The 22,169-nt window shown below is 40.8% G+C and overlaps 1 protein-coding gene across 1 annotated transcript in view; it reads right to left on the reverse strand.

The window, feature by feature from the left end:
• Positions 1-22,169, reverse strand: part of LOC102933556 (sodium channel protein type 5 subunit alpha) — a 100,698-nt gene that overhangs the window by 52,025 nt on the left and 26,504 nt on the right. Inside the window, exons 8-16 of the mRNA XM_043541609.1 lie at positions 19,836-19,899; positions 18,179-18,320; positions 13,309-13,506; positions 12,114-12,296; positions 10,043-10,444; positions 8,404-8,530; positions 4,078-4,316; positions 3,530-3,721; positions 2,032-2,385 (exon numbers count right to left, since the gene is read on the reverse strand). Of these exons, the coding sequence (XP_043397544.1) occupies positions 2,032-2,385; positions 3,530-3,721; positions 4,078-4,316; positions 8,404-8,530; positions 10,043-10,444; positions 12,114-12,296; positions 13,309-13,506; positions 18,179-18,320; positions 19,836-19,899 (1,901 nt within the window). The remainder of the gene's footprint in view (positions 1-2,031; positions 2,386-3,529; positions 3,722-4,077; positions 4,317-8,403; positions 8,531-10,042; positions 10,445-12,113; positions 12,297-13,308; positions 13,507-18,178; positions 18,321-19,835; positions 19,900-22,169) is intronic.

A 22,169-nucleotide genomic window follows, 5' to 3' on the forward strand; every position in this document is an offset into this window, starting at 1 on the left:
TAAATACACACCAGCCTGTTCATTATAGTAGTGCCCTTCTATAGCACCTTTCATCTCAGGATCTCAAAGCTCTTGAGAAACATTAATTCATCTTCCAACATCCCAGTGAGCTGTAGGGACAGTAAATAGCACTCCCATTTTACAGTAAGGGAAACTGAGGGAGAGAGAGATTAGGTGACATTGGGCAAGATACAGTGTGAATCAGTGATTCAGCTAGAAATAGAATCCAAATTTCCTGTCTCCTTGCCTTCACTCACCACTAAATCACAATCACAAGATGTGTTGGGTAGGGTGGCGGCATTGGGATAGGGATTTGGAGTAGCAGGGTATGCTGGGGGACAGGCCTGGGACACAATGGAAGGGTTCTGTGTTTTGTGCAGTGAGAAGGGAACACTCATCAGGGAATGCTGCAAGACTAGTTTGGTTTAGTATCACTGGACTGGTCTACACGAACAGTTAGTTCACAATAAGCTGGGGTGTAAATCTACCGCACATTAGCTTGCTGCTCTTTAAATGTCCATGTGGACCATGTAACTGCATACTAAAAGGTCCATAGTGAGCTTTGATCTAACCTGCTTTGAAACAGACTAAATGTTCTTGTAGACAAGTTCACTGACTCTACTTCTGTGACTTTCCTCAAACTCTCCCCTGAAAAGTACCAGTTCTGGGTGAAACTTTGATTCAGGAAACCCAGCAGCAGAGGAAGAGCAACAGGATTCAGGTAAAAACCCTCTCTCAAAGAGGTTGGCAGGTTCAGGCCAGCTACTGGCAGCTAGTCTCCTAGGGTGGTAGTCCCATTGGCCAACTACCTCACTGTATGCGGACTGTTCAGCTCTTTTGTCACAAGATCAAGGCGCTAGGAGTCCATGATCATTTACGATGCTTCGTATTGGACAAGACAGTTATCCCTAGAGGGCTACCCCTTCTCCTGCCACACAAAGGTTTTGACAGCTTTAAATTTTTTCGTTTTATTGCACTAAGCTTCTTACTATAAGAGATCACTGCCAGCTCCAACCTACAAATTTAAAATAACACATATAAGGAGAATCTTTGGTCCTGAGACTCTTATCATTTGCACTGTGTAACTCTGTTAACTCCGATTCAGATACTCCGGATTTATACTGGTGTAAGCAAGAGAAGAATTGGATCTTGTACCCCATGAGTCTTTCACTGTATATATTTAATTTTGCATTGTGTTTTGAAATATGAGACTGGGAGGGGGCTGTGCCATGTAAACATCACAAGCTGATGTTTTTTATTAACTCTGAATGTCCTGGGTTTGCAATGGTTGTTTTAGGGATAATTACAACATCCCTGTAATGTTTGGTACCCTTAAGCTACTTTTATGTGCTTTTAACCTTAACTCCAACTGATCTTAATATTTGTTTGTTTGCCTTTTTTTAAATTCCACTAATATGCAGAAAGCAAGTTGGCAATGAAAATGTCATCTCAGAGTTAATGGGCCAGCATTTCCTTTTATATACGCTACTTATACAGTAGTGTAATTACACTGATTTCCATGTAGTTACTCCTGATTTAGCCTAGTGTAAAAGAGAGGAGAAGTAGAGCCCATGTCCGGCATCTAAAGAGACCTGAACTACGAGCCTGCATTGAGTTACGTACTGACAGAATTCTGATTTCAGTGTGGCTACATATGGGTCCAGGGGCTGATTGCAAAGAACGCGGTGCAGACACAAGTTTTGATAATCATACACTTAGTGATAATTTATACCAAACTCCTGATAAGAAAATAAATTATTGCCAGTATTTTTTTTCCTGTTAGAAAATTATTCCTCTCCGGAATGAACACTATCATGTGAAAGAGTTCATTGCTACACTACTGAAAGTGTCTTAGTTTAAATATTAATAGGAGTTCTAAAGGTGAAAGACAAACGGGATTTTCTAGAGCACAACATAGTGTGGCCTCTTTATCAACATCTTTGAGGGACTTACCATTGAGTGATAAAAAGACAAGTCAGTATATTGTATACTATATATGCAATAAGAATAGAAAAATAGCTGGAAACTCACCACTAGGTTTCCTATCACCATGACGAGCAAGAAGACTAGAAGGCATAGTGTTTGCTCAGCTACCACCATACAACCCCACATGGTCTCAATCCATTCTCCACACAGAATTCGGAATATAATAAGGAATGAGTGGAAAAAATCCATAAAATGCCAACGTGGCTTGCAATCCTCACTTATTTTATGGCAATTTTCACCATAGTTTTTCCCAAAAAGTTGCATTCCTACCACGGCGAAAATAAAGACTATGATTGCCAGAACCAGGGTGAGGTTACCCAGGGCACCCACTGAGTTACCAATGATTTTAATGAGGGTATTTAAAGTTGGCCAGGACTTTGCCAGCTTGAAGACCCTCAGCTGTGTAAAAAATAAAACATAGCATTAGATAACAGAAGATTAGATATTCCTCACATTGCATTTTTTAAAAATGGTTAAAAACATTATACATATATTTTAAACTATTCAAACACTCTGAAATGTAGGATAGTTAAAGTCTATATATGATCAATGCAATATAGACATACTGATTTGCACATGTGTTATATCACTATCCCCTGCTCTTTATCTGTTTGTGTCTTTTTGCTCACAGGCCCTGCAGGGTAATGACTGTTTCTTATCTATCTTTATAGAGAGTCCAGTCCAATGAGGCCCCAATCCTGGTTGTTGTCTTTGCACACTTCCATAAACATAAATTACCAACTTGCAATTTGAATTTCTCACGAAATAATCTTGGGGGACAGCACATTGGCAGATTTCATTCTTCCGATATTTCCATGTCTCCTAGAAACAAAACTTTAATAACCTTCCTGATTAACCTAATTTGTACTTGATTTGCATTTACAATAATCAAACTTTTATATGCAGATGGTCTAAATTTTAGACCCACAACTCCAAGTTATTAGGAGTTATGGGTGTTCAGCACCTCTACAAATCAGGCCACGTATCTATCTTGAGTTTTTTATGCCATCCATCACTATACTATACAGGGCACATAACCTGCTTAATTTTGAACATGTGAATAGTCCTATTGATGACAAAGTTTCTAGCTAAAAAAAAGACTGATATATATTATATGGATAGATAAACCAGCCACCTCTCTAAAACTCAGGCTAGTAGATGTGCCAAGCGATTATATAATATAAATTATGCATATTTTATTACAATTTTTCTCCATCTCCAGCTCTGCTTCTTCTTTCTCAGTTTCTCTGCTTTTGCTTTTCATCTGTTCATTCTCTGCTCCAGCTTTCACCGTATATTAATGTTGGGGGGGTTTTCTACCTCATTCACTCCATATGTTTTTAACCATCTCCAAGTTGAAATACTAATGCTGTATTAGTTTCAGTCAAATCCAAATGGGTTTGAAATCTGGCAAAATGTCTTTCCCATTTCTAGTACTGAGGGTTTACAAATTAATTTTCCTTGCACTGAATGGGGGGCACTGACATCCTCTATTATATTCATGCAAAAGGTTTTATGAGATTGAATCAGTATGAGACATTACCAGTCTGAAAGAACGTAAAACTGATAGGGTTCCTCCTCCTTTTCTGCCTTTAGTTCTGGGTAAACCCAATTCAATTAAGCTGAGGGTGACAATTAAGCTGTCAAAAATATTCCAGCGCTGCTGAAAATAGTAATAAGGATCTAGAGCAATGATTTTCAAGATCATTTCTGCAGTAAAAATGCCAGTAAAGACCTGTGACAAAGAAACAGTAAGTCATGTCAGCCAAAAGGGTACTCTTTAGACTACCTTCCTTTAAATATAGTAGCATAGCTATAGATAGGTCAATGAAATCTGAACAGCAGATCCTACTTTTATCATGTATTCATATAATGCATTGTCAATAAAAACTCTAAGCTTTTCTGCTGCATTCTAATGGATGTTTAGAATGTCTGAAAACCAAAAGTAACATCTGGGAACCCCATATCCCTGAAGTTAACAGAAAGAAAGAAAGAAAGAAAGAAAGCTTTCTTTCTTATCAGCATTCTTTGTATTCTGGGTAGAAATATCCATAAATTCATTCTTGATATAGAATGTGACAATTCACTTACCATGTTGCCTACGCGAAGCATGAATTTAAATGTGTTTGTCATGTTATGGTGCTCTAATGCCATGAAGATAGTATTCATCACAATGCAAACAGTGATAGCAAGGTCAGTAAATGGATCCATTACTAAAATTGTCACTTTGTTCTTGATTCTCAACCATAGCGGACAACAGTCCCATACAAGATACTTTAGGGCAAAATCTTTCAAGCATGGAGGGTATTTCTGTTGTGATTCTTCAAGTTCTTAATGACAAACAAAAAACAAAGCAATAACCAGGTAATCAGTGGTGAGCCAAGTGGCAAAAGAAGAACTGAAACTAATGAAAGCACAGGAAAAACCCCCCAAATTCCATCACTTCACAAGTGATCAGGGAACTCTTCTTGATACTTTCTGAAATCATATCACTCATTTTCTACAGAGGCACTCCCTCACTCTGCAATCATTTTAAATACACTTCCTAGACCGGCGAATTAGTATTTTAATTCGTTCACTTCAGATAAGGTCTCATTCAAAACCCACTGAACTTCAGCAGGCATTGGATCAGGCCTTTATTCGTGAGACATACACTCCTACTGTCAACACCCTTAAAAATATGACTGGGGTAAAACCTTGCTCCAGATGCACCAAGGAATATAAAACTTAAAACTACTTTTGTGCTTTCTCCCCACTTACATGTTATAAATCTTGTGTGCAACATTACCAATGACCATGCTGCATGCAATAAATAGCTCTGAGATTGATTAATGCTGAAGTGAAACGCCTGTACTACACTTAAATTTTGATTAGATCCACTTCACCTGATATCACACCTGAATCTTAGGAAAGTTTTAGATTCACATAAAGCCAAATCTCACTAGAGGCAAAACTCAGTACATACACATAGGTAACATTTTTTAGGCTCAAAATTGTCAGTGGATCTGGACAATGCTGGTGGAAACTGTACGTAAGGTTAACAGCTATTTTCAAGGGAACTGAAAATTCATTGGTGAGAATGATGAGTGAGTGATGAAAAAACTGAGAGTGATGAAAAAAGTGGTGTGATTCTTCCATCTGGTGTATAGAATTTATTTGACTAAAACCATGTAATTTACATTATTTTGGGGAAGACTGGGCAGTGAGTGTATTACCTCTGCAGCAACTGATCATTCTGGATACTTGTAAACTATTTATAGTAGTAGCTGACAGTCTGTGCTGTTGCATAGGTGTAATTCGTAAAATAGTGTATGTAAAAAAAGACGAAAATGGCTGAGAACTTAAAAACTAGACAGTGACAGACTGCAAATCCAAGCGATGATTGAGCCTGGTGATATTCCAAACAAAAAAAGCTCTCAACTAGGCTTGTAGCTGTTTCCATTTTTCCACACTGTGTTCCACACTGACTCCACAGACATTCTAGGCTTCAGAATCACGTTTGGGGTTGTTGTGTGTGCTGGGTGGGTGGTTCTGTTCATCTCTGTGTCTGTTGTACTGTGCTGGAAGAGTTTTGTGGATTTGTGTGGGTGCTAGTTACGCACACAGGTTTGGTAGCTGGGCCAAGTAATCCGCCATCTATGCAGTCTCCCTCATAACACCAATGAAATTGTTGAATGTAAACTAGCTGTAAAGTAAGGGTGATTTTCTGAATTACCTCTGATATCACAATGGTCTAGGACTCTTGGCATGGCATAGATACATGCCTTACTGTCACGAAACACAGCATGGGTATAATTCATAAAGTCAAAATGACTGAAAACTTTAAAAGTTTACAGAAAGAGACTGCAAAACCCAGTGATGATTCAACCTGGTGATATTCTGAACAAAAAAGGGTGCTCAGCCATGCTCACACTGACTGTATAGATATTCTAGGCTTCAGAGTAACAACAGAATGACATTCTTGGGATTTTATTATAGAGATTACACACACCAACAAAACAAACAAAAACAATAACCAACAAAACCCTATATTTAAAAAGCATTATTAAAGTTTGCAAAGTGAAGCAAAAGTTAGGAAATGCCAGAATTAAAGTTATCTGTGAAACTTTAATTTGGCCCCTTTGAACATATGCATAGTTTTTAATTCTATGATTACACCCTTTTTTCCCATAGCACCCGTGCCTCATTCAGTGCACAGGATGGATGGTTCTCACCTAATAAGCAGCTATTCAATATTTTGTTTTCTCCTCATTGATCAAAGTGTGGCCCCATTCCTTGTTTACTGCACACATTCAAACCCTGCTAGGAAGACAAAATTATTAAATTGCTTGTGGGCATGTCTATGGCTCTCATCATTATAGTATCTGAGTGCTTCACAAACAATTGATTTTTGCAAGATGAGGAGGTATTATTATCCACATTTTACAGATGGGACAAAGGCCAAAAAGCACATATGCTGTTGTAGACATAGAAGCTTGGCTCCTGGATGGAAGTTTCACCATTTGGAACTTCGGGGGGTTGAATTTGAAGGATGTTCATTTGGTTACTGGGGTCAGAAGGAGCAGGATCACAGTGGGGTCATAGAGCTAGACTGTGGTCAGGCAAGGAAGCACACAGCCAGACTCCTATAAGAATAGGTTTCCCCTAGTGGAGTAAGAAGCAGGATGGTTCTGAAAGCTATTGTTATGTTTGTTATGTTTAGTCTGGTGAAATAAAAGTTTAGTGGTTTTTCAAATCCAAAAGTTGGAGGTGTAGTCAACTGGGGGATTCTGAAGAGACCTGCAGGTCCCCTGAAATAGAGGGATCACCTGATATTTACAGGCAAATGTCTGAGAGGAAGATTAGAGAGATAAAAGCATAGGTGCAGGAACTAGAGTTTATAGTTTGGTTGAATGGCTCTTAGCACACCCACTATACAAACTGTTCCAGCACCCCTGGGTGAAAGGCCATACTAGCAACCTAGAGATGCTGATGTTGAACAAAGTATGCCAGGGAAGGACAGGTCATGACAGTTGCTTTGCAGGTACTGCTTCAAATTTTCACCCCTCCCAATGCTTTTCTTAATGTTATTTATTTACTATTTCTGATAACCTATCAAAAAGTGATTTAAAAGACTGGTAGAACAATGGAGGGAATAGAATGCCTCATGTAGTGGGGGAGAGCCACTATATTTCAAGCTCTTGCTAATGCTACAGTATGACAACTAACAAAGAATGGGTACAAAATTGTTACAAATGTACTCAGCCCAGTCAGTTGGAAATTACTCCTAAAATCCAGGCCACCTCTTATCCCCACACCTGTTTTTTTCATATAGCCTACATATCCCCTGCCCATTTCAAATCTCTGTTCAATGAATGGAGGGCACTAGAGCTTCTCAAATAAAAGGTCTCCAGAATTTTTTAACATGGGCAAAACAAAAGGTTTTTTCCCTAACCATTTTTTTCAGAAATGGCTAAACTGTTACAGCTAAAATTTTCCAAAATTGATCAGTCTGAGGTAGACACCCAGCATATAGGATTTCAGCCCAAAAGATTAATGTTTGGCAAAGTTATAAGCAGCTGGAACAGAATCTTATAATGAGATTTTTTCTCCTGCTGATAATAGCTCATCTTAATTAATTAGCCTCTTACAGTTTATATGGCAATTTCCACCTTCTCTGTATGTGTATATATATATATATATATCTTCCTATTATATGTTCCATTCTATGCATCCGATGAAGTGGGCTGTAGCCCACGAAAGCTTATGCTGTAATAAATTTGTTAGTCTCTAAGGTGCCACAAGGCCTCCTTTTCTTTTTGCGGATACAGACTAACACGGCTGCTACTCTGAATCTTATGATGAGATGTGTCAGGTAACCTTAATAATAGGTGACACTAGCAGACCCATCTATAATTATGTATAAAAACTAAATTAAAGGAATTTTAAGATGGCAAAGACAAGTACTGAAAAGTCTGGAAATGACAGAATTAATTTTGCTTGTGCAATCTTTATTTGGCTCCCTTGGGCATGTGCCTGTGATAGTCTTTCCCAATATCACAGTCTATGGCAAAGTCAAGAAATAGAACTCAGCTCTCTTGTATCCAGGTCCAGTGCCTTAAACACAAGAGAACGTCCTTTCTCCTTCTGCTACTCCTAGCTCATTCCCTGTCCATCCTGTGCACTGAATGAGGTGAGAGTCCTGTAGAATAAAAAGTCTGATCATGTAATTAAAGACTGTTTTATAACACATATTCACAAGGTAGCCAAATTAAGGCTGCATCGGCAACATTAATTCTGGAATTTCCTAACTATAGCATCTACAAAGGCTCTATTAGCAACTTTAAATTTTTTACTCTTGACATTTTGATGACATTCTGATCTTTCACATCAACATATGCTTAGGTTTGAATTAAAAAATGATGAGAAATGACTTACCCTCCAGGACACTGGTAATGACACTGACTGCACTTGCTGCCCTTTGTCTTTGAAGTGGCTCATTAAAATAATCCACTGACAGACGAGGGGCCAAATACATCTTGCTCGCCTCATCACATAAAGGGCTCTGCTTAAAGAAGTAAACATGGTTAATAAAATACCACAAAACAAAGTGAAGTATCAGGCAGATGGGGTAGTTGTGGAGGTTAATATGAATGAAGACATGCAGTGAATAAATGAGTCTCTTCTGCAGGAAATAGCCATTTAGAATGAGATGTAAAATGAAGGCCCTAATCCATTGTGGCCATTCTAGTTCCCAGGGTATTTGCATTAAGTCTTCTGCACAAATATCAATTTGGTTAAAGAGATTCTGCCTTGCTACAATTCCTCTTTCATTGAGCCTTCTGAATTTCCTATCCTGAATTTATCTGTAGTGTTTCTGCACATCATGAAACACCTGGCATGTTGCACACATGTGCCCAAGCAGATAGTCTGTGCTATAATATTCTATTAATTTTGCTATCATGACCTCCCTCTCCTTCCCTCTCTTCATGGATTTGGGTTGGAATTTATATAAAAATTTAATGGGTTTGTATGCTTTCAACCAGGGCTAGATAAATGCAATGACCACCCATAAGTCCTAACATTTTGCACATTTTTCCCACTCCCTATCTTCTCAACTCTTTTATCCTACAGAAGGATCAACAGGTTGCAGATCTCCCATTGTGCATATATGATTTTCTTTTTACAGCGCCAGCTCTCCTCAGCCTGTTTTATTGCTTTTCCCTATGTCCTGCCTATTCATCTCATCCCCACTGGGAAAATTTTCACACACTCTCCAAAATTTCTGAAATCCCACATAAAACTTTTTCAAAGGATCTAAAATCTAACACACATCCATGTACAGTGCAGCTCTTTGCTTTAGTACACTGAGAGATTATTAAAAATGGTTATATTACAGGCAGACTACAATTTTCAAACCATCATAAATTCTCCAAACAAAAGTGGATTTCCATGGGGATACCAAGGATCACTTATTTTCACTAAGGAGCATTTTCATGCCAAGTTATATCTTTCTATTGCAAACCGTTTCAGCACAAGAGCTGCTCAAAAAAGATCACAAAAATTATTTTTCATATTAAAATATAGCTGAACTCATTTTGCTCAAATTTTTCACCACTTGGAAGAGACCAGACCTAGAAACTTTCAGGTTCCTGAAAAGTAAGTTTGCAAAAGTTCCAAACAGGTGAAAAAGGCAGTTTAGAATGGAAATACTTCGACCACTTTTACAACACTTGTCAGTAGCATCAGAACTGTGTTAAACTCATGTGGCCACTTTTTCTGCTGGAGTAAGCAAATGCAGATCCATTTACATCAGTGAAGTTCTATCTTCTTATTCAAGTGATGAATTTGATCCACGATGCTCACACTGGTTCAGATTCTGTTCTCAACTCCACTGGAGTTACTCCAGATTTAAAATAGCATAGCAGAGAGCAGATTTTCCTCAATAGGTCCTGCCCTACTGTGTTTTTGTGGATGTTCAATATGTTAAAGTACGTAAAGAAACCACAGAAAACCTTATGCTTCTGGAGGAAAACATAATATGAAGTACATGTTTTTAAAATTGCACTTTTCTTACCAAATCACCTATTCTAGGGTTTTCCATAACTGGGGGGAGCAATAACCCTTCAGGAGCAGGTGGTTCTAGACTGTATGCCCTGGTGCTTCCTCCTCCCATTAATGAAACCACGCCATTGTAACCATCTGTGCTGTTGCACTTGCCATTCTGCATGTAGTTTGGAGAAGCAGGATAAGAACTATGGCTCATTTGACTTTGCACACTCAGTTGTCTTCCAGTCCGTGCAACCAACAGTGACCCACGCTGGATTTCATTTTCCCCAGCACTGCTGACCTCATCATAACCAAGATAAGCTTTGGAGCCAACGTCTCTGCCAGATATCTGGAAATTGAATATGCTTCCATGGCTGAGCCTGCGCTTCATTTGATTTGCACTGGCACCATAAGTAAGACCAAGAAGAGCCTAAAAGTCCCAAAAAAGGAAAAAGGGGGAAATGGCACATCAAGCAATACATTTCTTGGGAATGATAAAGATTTTGAGTTCTCCCATCAACCATGGAAGATCCATAAGTCCTACTTTAGAATCATAGAATATCAGGGTTGGAAGGGACCTCAGGAGGTCATCTAGTCCAACCCCCTGCTCAAAGCAGGGCCAATCCCCAATTTTTGCCCCAGATTCCTAAATGGCCCCTTCAAGGATTGAACTCACAACCCTGGGTTTAGCAGGCCAATGCTCAAACCACTGAGCTATCCCCTCCCCCCCCCCCTCTGAATTTAATATTCACAAGGCATATTTCTTGAAAAACTCTGCAGATTTCAGAAGTCACAGCACATACATGCATCATGGTATGTTTTATATAAGCGGACATGGAGAGGTTCCCTTTGTTATCAGCTAAGAATACCACAAGGATATGACTCTAACCATGCCTGTATCAATACATTGTATTGTAAAGGCTTCTACCAAGTACTTCAATCCGAAAAATTATTTATTTTTGGGAGGGATCAGCAAATCTCCAGTTTGAGCCTCCCTCAGAGAGCTCTCTCTCTCTTCCTCACTAAGGAGCAGCTAGGATTCCAAGTTTCTACACCTTCATGGCCAAGTCTCCAAGGAGGTAAATATTTAGACACCTAAGAGCATAAGTGATTCCGAACAAAGACAGCCTTCCAATGGAGAAGCTGACCTGATTTGATAGTTCATGCTCCTTAAGCCCTAGTCCGTCTTAATGACACAAAAGCAAACCAAGAATGGGACAAAGAAGGGAACTCAGAGGACTACAATCAAGAAGTGAGGGAGCTTCACTCAAGCCAGATAAAGCTATTTTGACACTGAAGGGTCAGGTACCCAAGACACACCCCGTTAAACAAAACGGAACGAAGAACAAAGGAGTACCTGACCCCCCATCACTGCCACCTCCTTGGAAAGATGAATGTGGCCCCTATCTCCCGCTCCTTCCCAAAGGACAAGGAGAAAATTCAGATGGGCCTTCCCCATCTCTAACCCTCCCAGAGATACAGGGATGGGGACACCAGGAGTCCACTACTTGCCCCCTTCATCCTCCCCCTTAGGGGACCTAGGAAAAGCAGGTAATATTTATTCCCCCCTCCAATCCCCAACTTTCTAGGAGGGTTAGAGAGAGGGAAGGTGTTTAAAGTTACTCAAAAAGGATTTAATTTAGATTTTAAATGACAGTTATTGAAATCCTATCAGCTGAAGCAGGAATCTCTGGTAATCCTTGTAACTTCATTTCACTAAATATTGATTTTATTTTTGCAAAAGACTGTTTATGGAATTTTAACTGAATTCTAGTTCCAATGCAGTTTTGTTTCACTTCCTAATATGGCAAGAAATGCTTTTTTTATTTATATTTTTAAATGTTCATGAAACTACTTCTCTTACAGAAAATTCTGCAATGAAGGGTGACACCTCACTTTCATTATACCTTCTCTTTCACACATAACTTTCTCAAAAGTTTAACTTTTGCATTATATGCTTCCTTCCCAACTCAAAAGAGATTTTTTTTTAAAGATTGAAAAAGTGGATGTTAGCTTTTATCTATAAATACAGCCTACTGTTTCTTAATGGGGTTTTATTTGTGTTTTTGAGCAATTCTTGAATTTACAAAATGAATTACCGACTTTCGTTGATCGTCACTGGACTGTGATTCGTGTATTTTTTTATCTTCCCCATAATCTTCTATCTCTAAGGACTTATTTGTCTTTCTTCTGTTGCTTCTATCTTTGACTTCTTTTGAGGGTAAAGGCGAGATTTCAAAAGAGCAAAGTGACATTGTATCATTTCCTTTATCAGCCAATGCCTAAAATTAAACAAACAAAACCATAGCTGATATTATCACTGCACAATTAGCATCTCAGTAAGGGAAAAGATTGCTGTGCTCTGTAATTCTTCCTTGTTAACAATTATCATTTCATATAGATGGTTAAAATACCAAAACTCCTTGCTTTTGGTGCAAGCTGATCACAGCAGAAATTAGGAAGGATTTCCCACTCCACATAGAGCACTGAACAAGAAGTTACATGCTGTGTGTTTATGTGCAAACAGGTACTAGTCCCTAGCAGAGACAAAATATGACAGTCTGGACCATTCATGTGGTTCAACTTCCATTTTTGTATACTCACTACATATTTGCTTACTGTAAAAATACTCAATTTTTAACCTGATTCTGCATAATCTATCCACTTCCCAATATGAGGGCTTAAACACTGAAAATCACAATTTGTGTTAAGTTTTCAGTGATATTTTTCTATACAAGAATTCTGCTCTCCAGGTGCTTGATCCATTGAAGTCAACTAGAGTCTTTTCATTTACTCCAGTGGGCTTTGGATCTAACTCTAAAGCAGTCAAAGAACAAAATTGATTGTATATTTCAATACAATATTTAATATTTCAATACAAAAAAATATTGTATATTTCAATATATATTCAATCCAGCCTTCTCACAAGCATAGAACAGCACAGCAGAGGAATACAAAAAATGTTCATGTCTCTCTGTGGAAACTATAGATTGGTGGAATTTTATACATACTTTATAATATCAATTTGCTTACAGTACCATGGACTAATGTTATGTTCTGCTGTTCACTCCTCACAGCTACAATTTACCAACCAATAAGGAAACATTCCTATTACTCTCGGCAGCAGTCTGATAATTTTAAATAAGATAGCAGTTGGCACCTCTCCTCATCAGTGACCACAGAGTCATTGTTAATACACACTCAAAGATAGGGAATGAATGATACATTTCACTATCAATATTATATACAGTTGGTGGAAACTGCCTAATTTTAACAAGGGAATAGTTCATGGACCTCTTGCTCTTTTTTTAACAGTTCCATGGCTTCCCGAAACTTCCTTTCTTTTGCCTCAGTTTCAGCAATAGTAGCTTTGTTCTGCTCTTCATATGCCATTGTTACTACAGCCAGGATCAAGTTGACCAGATAAAATGAGCCCAGAAAGATGACCAGCATAAAAAAGAGCATGTAGATCTTCCCAGAAGCTCTGAGAGTCTGTAAGCACAAAGTACACACTAAAGTAAGAAGTCTGAAATGACATTTCAAGTCTAATTAGATTAATTAATATTGAAAAGCACATTGAAGATGTAAAGCACTATATGAAAGTAGTAAACATTATTCTAATTTTTTATTTTAAAGCTTGGTCACATATCCATATTCCTGAATAAAATTCTTGGAAAGAACCTTAAAAGAACCCTGCCCTCCGCTCCCTCTCCTTTGGGAGTTAAGCCATGGCGATGAGGCAAACCCACAGCTGGACCAGGGCTGGTCACTCAGCTATGACTCACCCCTCCAGAAGAGCCTGCAGTGACATACTTATCCTTGGGCAGGGTCCAAGTCAGATGAGTCCAGGCACAGATATTTCACTCCAACTACCAAAGCTGTAAGTTCATCTGTCCAATAGCACCACTCAGCTAGGGACCCTCCTGCTGCCTTGCTGTGTTTCAGATTTCCTAGGCTTCCAGACTACGGTCGATCCTGTCCCTATTCCACCCCAGCTTTGCCCAAGCCTTGTTCCAGCCCACTCCCACCTTGTCTGTGTCCTATTCTGACCCTGCTCCAGCCCTGTTCCTGACCTTCTTCAGCCATGCACTCACCTCCTGACCCCCAGACCCTTGGACTGATTCCAGCCTTTCGCCGGCTTTCGGACTCTGACTATGATCCTGATTTGGCTCTTCTATGGACTCTGGCCCCGGTTCTGACCCTGAGCCTTTCCCTGGACCCCAGTTTGAGCACTGCCCTCAGCCTGGTCCTGGCTGTCCATCCAACTTTGACACCTGGTATTTGTTCTTGGGCACTGCTCCAATCACGAGGCCTGACTGCCTAGAACCCACAGTCTGACAATGGCTGTTCTGGCACCAAGGTCTGCTCCTATGAAAGTCAGTCATTGAGTCAGTTTTAATTGAGATTTGTCCAAATTTAATTTCAGGCCCAAATGGGAGAATGTTTGATGACTAGGGTGTCATTTTGGACCTGAGCACTTGATGCTGCCCAGACTAGACAGTCATCCAGATAAGGCAATATTAAATGCCTGTATGATGGAGATGGGCTGCTATCACTGACATGAATTTGGGAAAGATCCTCGGGGCAGATAAGAGACTGAAGAGAAGTACTGCATACTGGTCGTGGTTGGTGCTTACCACAAATTGAAGATTCTTCCTGTGAAAAGGATGCATCACCATATGAAAGTATGTGTCTTGTAAATCAAGGGTAGCAGAGCAATCTCCGGAAAGGATAATAGAAGTGAGGGTAACCATCCTGAATCTGATTTTTTGGATGAAATAGTTAAGGTTTCTTAGATGTAGAATGGAATGCAGACCCCCAGATTTCTCGAGGACCAGGAAGTACTGGGAATAGAAGCCTTTTCCTCTGTGCTGGTAATGAATTTCCTCTATCACTCCCAATTCTAGAAGGGACCACAGCTCTTGAAGTAACATGGTCTTGTGATAGGAGTCCTCAAAAATGGATGGGGAAGGTGGGTTGGGAAAAGGGAGAGATGTAAATTGGATGACAGATTCCTCCTTCACTGTTCTGAGTACCCATTTGTCAAAGGTAATCAAGCACAGTAAAAGAGGGATAGGCATTATCTGAAAGGAGGCGATATCATCAGTGCACTCTCTTCAAGTGAAGAATCAAAATGATTGCTTCAAGGATGCAGTCATCTGGTGAGAAGGGCCTGCCACAGTTGAAGATGGCTGGTGTCTTTGAGAAAATCTTGACCTTCTCTTAGGAGGTATATAGACTGGAGTCTGCCAAAGAGCCTTCTCTGGGTTTAGTAAACTTTGCTGATAGGAAGGGCGACCCTTCCTACAACAGGAGTCTATAAATTGTCCAGGAGAGTGAGCAGGTTCTCCTGCACAATCTCCACCTGGACCTCTACATAGGTAGCCAGGCTCCTCATGAGGTCCTGAAAAACACTGAAATCTTCTGGGTCATGCGGGGAGAGAAGTTGACTCCAGAGTTACCGCTTCATCTGGCAAACATGAAGAAATGTGACAAGGGTAGAGGAACATCTGGTGACCCCTCCAATTATTCCCCCTCCTCCATAGAAGAAGGACTCCTGCACTATGGAAAGAGGAGACTTTCTCCTAGAAGGTGCATGAGATGGAGGTCTAGAATCTTTTGGGGCATCCAAAGGCCAAGGAGGAAAAGGCATGGCCTGAGACATCTATGGTGAGGGACTCCAAGTTGAAACTCCCCTGTCGGGAATACAACCCTATTCTTTTGGCCTGGTATTTGAAGACCTGTAGGGTAATCTAAAAGATCTGGAGGAAGAAACAGAGTCCTCTCTCTCAGAGTCCAAAGAAGAAACATAAACATCCTCAGGATAGGGAGGAGCAGTTCCCATCAGGGTTCTAGGAGGTCTGGGTATTGGAGACAGATGAGGTTCAAAAGCAGGCAGAAAAACTTGTCAGCGCCAATGGTGCCAGTAAATCCAGAGAGTGCATCAACAATGCCACATGCATCATCATTGTCAGTGGAGCCAGCATAGCTGCAGAATACATCAGCAGTGCTGGATGCATGGCTGGTGCTGGCATAATCAGTGAGAGCATAAACAGAGCTGGCATGACTACAGAGGGCATCAAGGGAGTTAGCAGAGCTGAGATAGCCACAGCGTGCATTGATGGCATCTGTTGCATTGATGGGGCAAGCTGAGGATTCAGCTAAACCAACGGGGTGTCAGGTAAGGAAAAGCCAAGGATGGTGCTGAAACAGACTAAACCATGGAGAGGAAGACGGATCCAGCATGGGGGAAGACATCGGTTTTGGAAGCCATAACAGAGCCAGAGTCAAGGGTGCTTCCTCAGACAGTACTGGGGAATGCTTAGATTTGTATGGTAAAGAAACAATATCAGAGGACTTATAAGAGTTTTTGACAAAGTCAGAGTCTGGAATGCTTCAAATATGATAAAGAAGACAAAGCATGAGGTTTCTCACCCAACTTGTGCTTTGGGTGAGAAATGGCTGGAGGGGTACTGCAGGTTTAATCAGAATCCACTGTGTAACGGTCAGGGCCCAGTTCAGATGCACGCTGCATTACCTCCTTTATGAGGTGAATCTTCAAACTACTGTTTGTTTTTTAGTCCTGGTGGGGAAGGAGTTACAAATGGAGCATTTGTCATTCACATGTCCCTCATCTAAACACCTAAACTGATGTGCCTATCCAAGACAGGAAAAACAGCCCTACACCCTGCACACTGTTTAAATTCTGGGGAATTTTTATAAAAAATCTCCCAGGAACTTGTAAAACTACAATGACTAACTAACTGAACTATTAAACTATTAAGACACTAACTAACTATATATACTAAGACTCAGAAAGATGGTTAACTGAACCAAAGCAACGGGGAGCTCCAACTGTCACCTTGGGCAGTTAAAAGGAACTGAGAGAGAAACAGCAGTCACGCCCTTTATGCCCCACCTGATAGCATGAGGGGAGTAGGGGTTCATGTGCCACCTAATGGTATTACCGGCAAAAGTCTCTGACTTGAGGGCACTGGGCGCACACACACCTATAGTGGCATGTATATGTGCACAATCACTTGAAGGAGAACTTCTTTTTCTCTCTTTAAATTTTAAATACTTTATACATTTATCCAGTTAGGTTACTGCTTTACTTAGTACAGTAACTCCTCAGTTACCATTGTAGTTATGTTCCTGAAAAATGCTACTTTAAGCTAAATGATGTTAAGTGAATCCAATTTCCCCATAAGAATTAATGTAAATAGAGGGGGTTAGGCTCCAGGGAAATTTTTTTCGCCAGACAAAAGACTATATTATATATATATATATATATACACACGTATACACAGTATAAGTTTTAAATAAACAATTTAATACTGTACACAGCAATGATGATTGTGAAGCTTGGTTGAGATGGTGGAGTCAGAGGGTGGAAGAGGGTGGGATATCTCCCGGCGAATGCCTTACTGCTAAATGATGAACTAGCAATCGGCTGAGCCCTCAAGGGTTAACACGTTAATGTAGCCTCACACTCTACAAGGCAGCACGAATGCAGGGAGGGGAGACAGCATGGCAGAGAGAGACAGAGACATACACCATGTGTGTGAGAGAGAGACACACATTGCCCCTTAAAGTACACTGACCCCACTCTAAGTACATTTCCTCTTTAAGTAGATTAGCAAGTTGCGAGAGCAGCTGCTGCCAGCAAGCTCCCTCCATCCCAAACCCTGTGGTGCCCCCCCCTCCTCTGTGGAGATAAGATACAGAAGTGGGGGAGAGGGGGACATCCTGACATTAGCACCCCTTTTCCCCTCCCCTGCACAGCAAGCAGGAGGCTCCCGGGAGCAGCTCCAAGGCAGATGGCAGGAGCAGCACATGGCAGTGGTGAGAGGGACAGCTGAACTGCCCAGCAATTGATAGCCTGCTGGGCTGCTGCCACACAGGGAACTTAGGGGAGCAGGGAGCTAATAGGGGAGCTGCTGGTCCACCCTGGTTCCAAGCCCCTACCAGCTAGCTCCAACAGGCTGCTCTTCCTGCAAGCAGTGGGCAAAGCAGGCGGCTGCCAAACAACATTATAGGGGAGCATTGCGCAACTTTAAACGAGCATGTTCCCTACTTGATCAGCAATGTAACAACGAAACAAAGTTAACCGGGATGACTTTAAGTGAGGAGTTACTGTATTTGAAATAAGTAAATCTTATACCTGTTGATAGAGACGCTCCCAGTAATCCTGTGTCATCAGGCGGAACAAGGAAAGAAATGCCCAGCCAAATGTATCAAAACTTGTGTAACCATAATCAGGATTTTCCCCGACTTTGAGACATATATATTTATCTGGACAGGTGCTACAGATGATAACAGAAAAGTGATGAAAGCTTAAAATGTGCAAATTTAAAGGGAAGCAGCTTCAATTCATGTGTAAGTTCAGGTTTGAAATGGCCCACCTTGATTATCATACACATTGTAAACAGAGTGATCACTTTAGATAAGCTATTACCAGCAGGAGGGTGGGGTGGGGGGAGAAAACCTTTTGAAGTGATAAACACCCATTTTTTCATGGTCTGTGTGTATAAAAACAACCTCACTGCATTTTCCACTTTTATGCATCCGATGAAATGAGCTGTAGCTCACGAAAGCTTATGATCAAATAAATTAGTTAGTCTCTAAGGTGCCACAAGTACTCCTTTTCTTTTTGTGTAATTTCAGAATATATTCAACTATATTGAAACTCAAATATAGGGACTCTCTTCTTCTGTGAGACCTGCAAACAGTATCCCATGCTATGCAAATGTTCTCCAAAGCCCTGCAATAGTTTGGTGGGGAAGAGGGACACAGAGTGGAAGGGTAGAGACAGTAATACAAAAACAGATGCACACAAGTGCATTTTTAATTATGTATATGTATGTATGTGTTTGTGTATTCTATATAATATTTCCTATTCTAAATTAACACTTTTCTGAGTCTTCCAGTGTATCTTGTCTTAAAACATAGTCTGACTGAAATCAAAGGGAATATGGGTGCAGGAGTAACTGTTTAGAGGATCGATCTCTACATCTATTTCTGGCACTGTGAGCTAAGATGATTTTTAGATTGTGAATTATCAGACCTTCAAGGCAGAGGCTGACTTTTCTGTGTCTTGCACAGAGCAGAGCACTTGCCAGACTGTGGCCCAGGCTTACTCAGCCACACAAAAACAAAAGGGGAATAAAGATCCTCACTCCCGAAACTCTCTTGCACAGCCTTCCTGTATCTCAACTGCAGGGACAGGGCACTGGATAGAGAAGGAATCCGGGGCTACATGTTTGGTACTTTCCTCCTGCCATACTCAGGCCTTGAAAGCAGGCAGGGAATAGGTGAAGCCTTGGGTTCACAAGCCCACCCGCATCTGAAACTCCCTAGCCTTTTTCTCAGTTTTCTCTTCCTACACCACTGGGGAGGGGAAACGTTTGGGTTAGATTTTTTTTGTCTGAAATGATGCACCCATCCTTATTAGAAACACTGAAGTTAATCCTTCTTCCTTCTCCACAGCTCATTCTCTTAAAATATAATTCACTAAATGGAAAGGTATATTAAATGCATTCCTGAGAAGAAAGTTAAAGTAATTGCAAGAACATCTACCAGGAGGCCTGGAAATAATTTAGACCTGAGTAAGGAAACCACAGGGTTGAGCTTTATCCCCTATCCTTCATTAAACTGTTTTATTATTTGTATATATATTTTCATTATCCTTCTTCCAATTACTGTTGTTGTTAGGAACCTGAAATCTGCTTTTTTACATTAGTCACTGGTGGACTGAGTTAAGCCAAAAGATATGGAGCAAAGAAAGAAAAGAATCAAGAAAGATTGTAGATTGCACTTACCCAGCATCTGAGCCATTGCCACACAACAAGCTATCACTGGTGCCATTCTTCTTGAGAACATTTTCTACAATAAAAATGAAAACAGAGTAAATCAAAAATACTTTTTAACATCAACCCACTAAATGAATATGAATTGTAATACACACACACAGGTAAAATTGGCATTTGATTATTAAAAATAGTTATTCATGTGTAGAGTAGCTGGAGTTCTTTAAGATGTTGTTGTTCATTCCACTCGATGCACCCTATGCACTAGAGATTAGAATCTTTTGGCCAGCAGTGTCCATTGTGTCCCTGCATGTACCCTGAATGTCCTTATGCTTCCATGCTAAGGGCATAAAAACGTGGTGCATGCCCAACTGCCACTCAGTTCCTTTGCCACTGCAGAATCCATATATAATAGGACTCTGTAGTAGTGGGGAACAAGGGCAGGTCATGGATACATATATATGGGCAACACATCTTGAAGAATTCCAGTTACTGTATAGGTAAGTAATTTTTCTGTCTTTGATTTGTTCCCTCTCTCTCTCTCTATATATATATACATATATTACATTCTTGATAACTCCCAAGCAGTGATCAGATATGACGAGGTAGGTGCTCAGAGTCTATCTAAATAGAGATTGCAGCAATCTGCGAAAAGAAGTGTCCAACTTGAATGCTTCCATTATGGAAAAATGCTTGGTAATAGTCTATACTGAACCTCAAGTAGCTGCTTTAAACATATCCAAAATGGAGATGGTTTGCAAGGAAGCCTATTTAGATAATCTCTGGGCAGAAAATGGTCGGCCCTTCATTGTCTCAAACAAATTGTCTCAGGGAAGCTCTGAAGGGTTTAGTCCTTTGCAGATAAAAGGCTAGGGACCTACAAACATTGAGGGTATGCAATCTGAATTCTCTCTGATTAGAATGTGGTTTGGGAAATAATATTGGTAGATGACCAATATTATTCATTTAAACAGAAATCTGAAATTACCTTGGACAGGGACTTGGAGTTTGGTGTAAGAGATACCTTAGAAATATGGAAAACTGAATACAGACTTCCTGTCATGAATCCCTGTATTTCCCCAGTTCTCCTAGTTGATGCAATTGCTACCATAAAGGAGGTGTCATAGATAAGTGTAATACTGAACATGTTGCTAGGGGTTCAAATGGAGGGTCCATTAGACCTGCAAACACTGTGTTGAGGTCCAGGGAGAGGGAAAATCCTAGTTACGTCTCTGAGGAATTCAGACATAGTATGGTAGGAAGAGACCGTACAGACTTCAATAGGAGAATGATATGAAGTGGTGGCTGTAAGGCGTACTTTAACAGAAATAATTGAAAGTCCAGATTTCTTTAGATATTGTAAATAGTCCAAGATAGTAGATAGCTGTATGTTAACAGGATGTAACTGGGTATTGTATGTACCTAGTTGTAAATTTTTTCCACTTAGCAGTGTAGGCTTCTCTGGTGGAATCTTTCCTACTATTTATCAGAACAGTCTTGATATCTGAAAAACAAGTCGGACTGTCTCTGGACAGTGAGATGGAGGGGGGATGGGTTCGGATGAAGGATGTTCCCAGTGTCCTGGGATATCAAGTCTGGTGTTACAGGTAACGGTCTTGGAGTAATAAACCGATGTTGGCCTAGTGGTAGCTATCAAGATGACCCTGTCAGCATCTTGCTCGATTTTCCTGTGTACCCTGGGAATTAAAAGAAATGGTGAGTAAGCGTACATCAGTGTCAAGGATCACCACGAGGAATGTATCTGATGGATCGTGGGCTCTGAAACCATCTGGAACAAAAGGTGAGATACTTGTTTTTTTCTGTCACAAACAGATGTATTGAAGGATGGTCCCATTCCTGGAAAAAATGTGTGAATCACAGTCTTTGTCCACTCATGATCTGATGAGAAATGTCTTCTCAAATTATCTGCCAGAGCGTTCTGCAGATCTAGAAGGTGAACTGCTGGGAGAGATACCTCGGGCCGCAGGGACGTGGTGCTGGCCACTTCCGGGAGCGGCGTGGGGCCAGGGCAGGCAGGGAGCCGGCCTTAGTCCCACTGTATGCCACTGCCACCACGGAGCCACTCCAGGTAAGTACCCCAACCCTCTGCACTGAGTCCCCTGCCGCACCCCTCCTGCACCCCAACCCCCTGCCCTGAGCCCCCTGCCACACCCTGCACCCCTCCTGCACCCCAGCCCCTGCCCTGAACCCCCAACCCCCTGCCCTGAGTCCCCCCTGCACTCTGCACCCCTCCCGCACCCCAACCCCCTACCCTGAGCCCCCTGCCATACTCCATACCCCCTCCTGCACCCTAACCCCCTGCCCTGAGCCCCCTCATACACCCTG

The sequence above is a fragment of the Chelonia mydas genome, chromosome 2 (genome assembly GCF_015237465.2).
Source record: "Chelonia mydas isolate rCheMyd1 chromosome 2, rCheMyd1.pri.v2, whole genome shotgun sequence".
Taxonomy (NCBI): Eukaryota; Metazoa; Chordata; order Testudines; family Cheloniidae; genus Chelonia; species Chelonia mydas.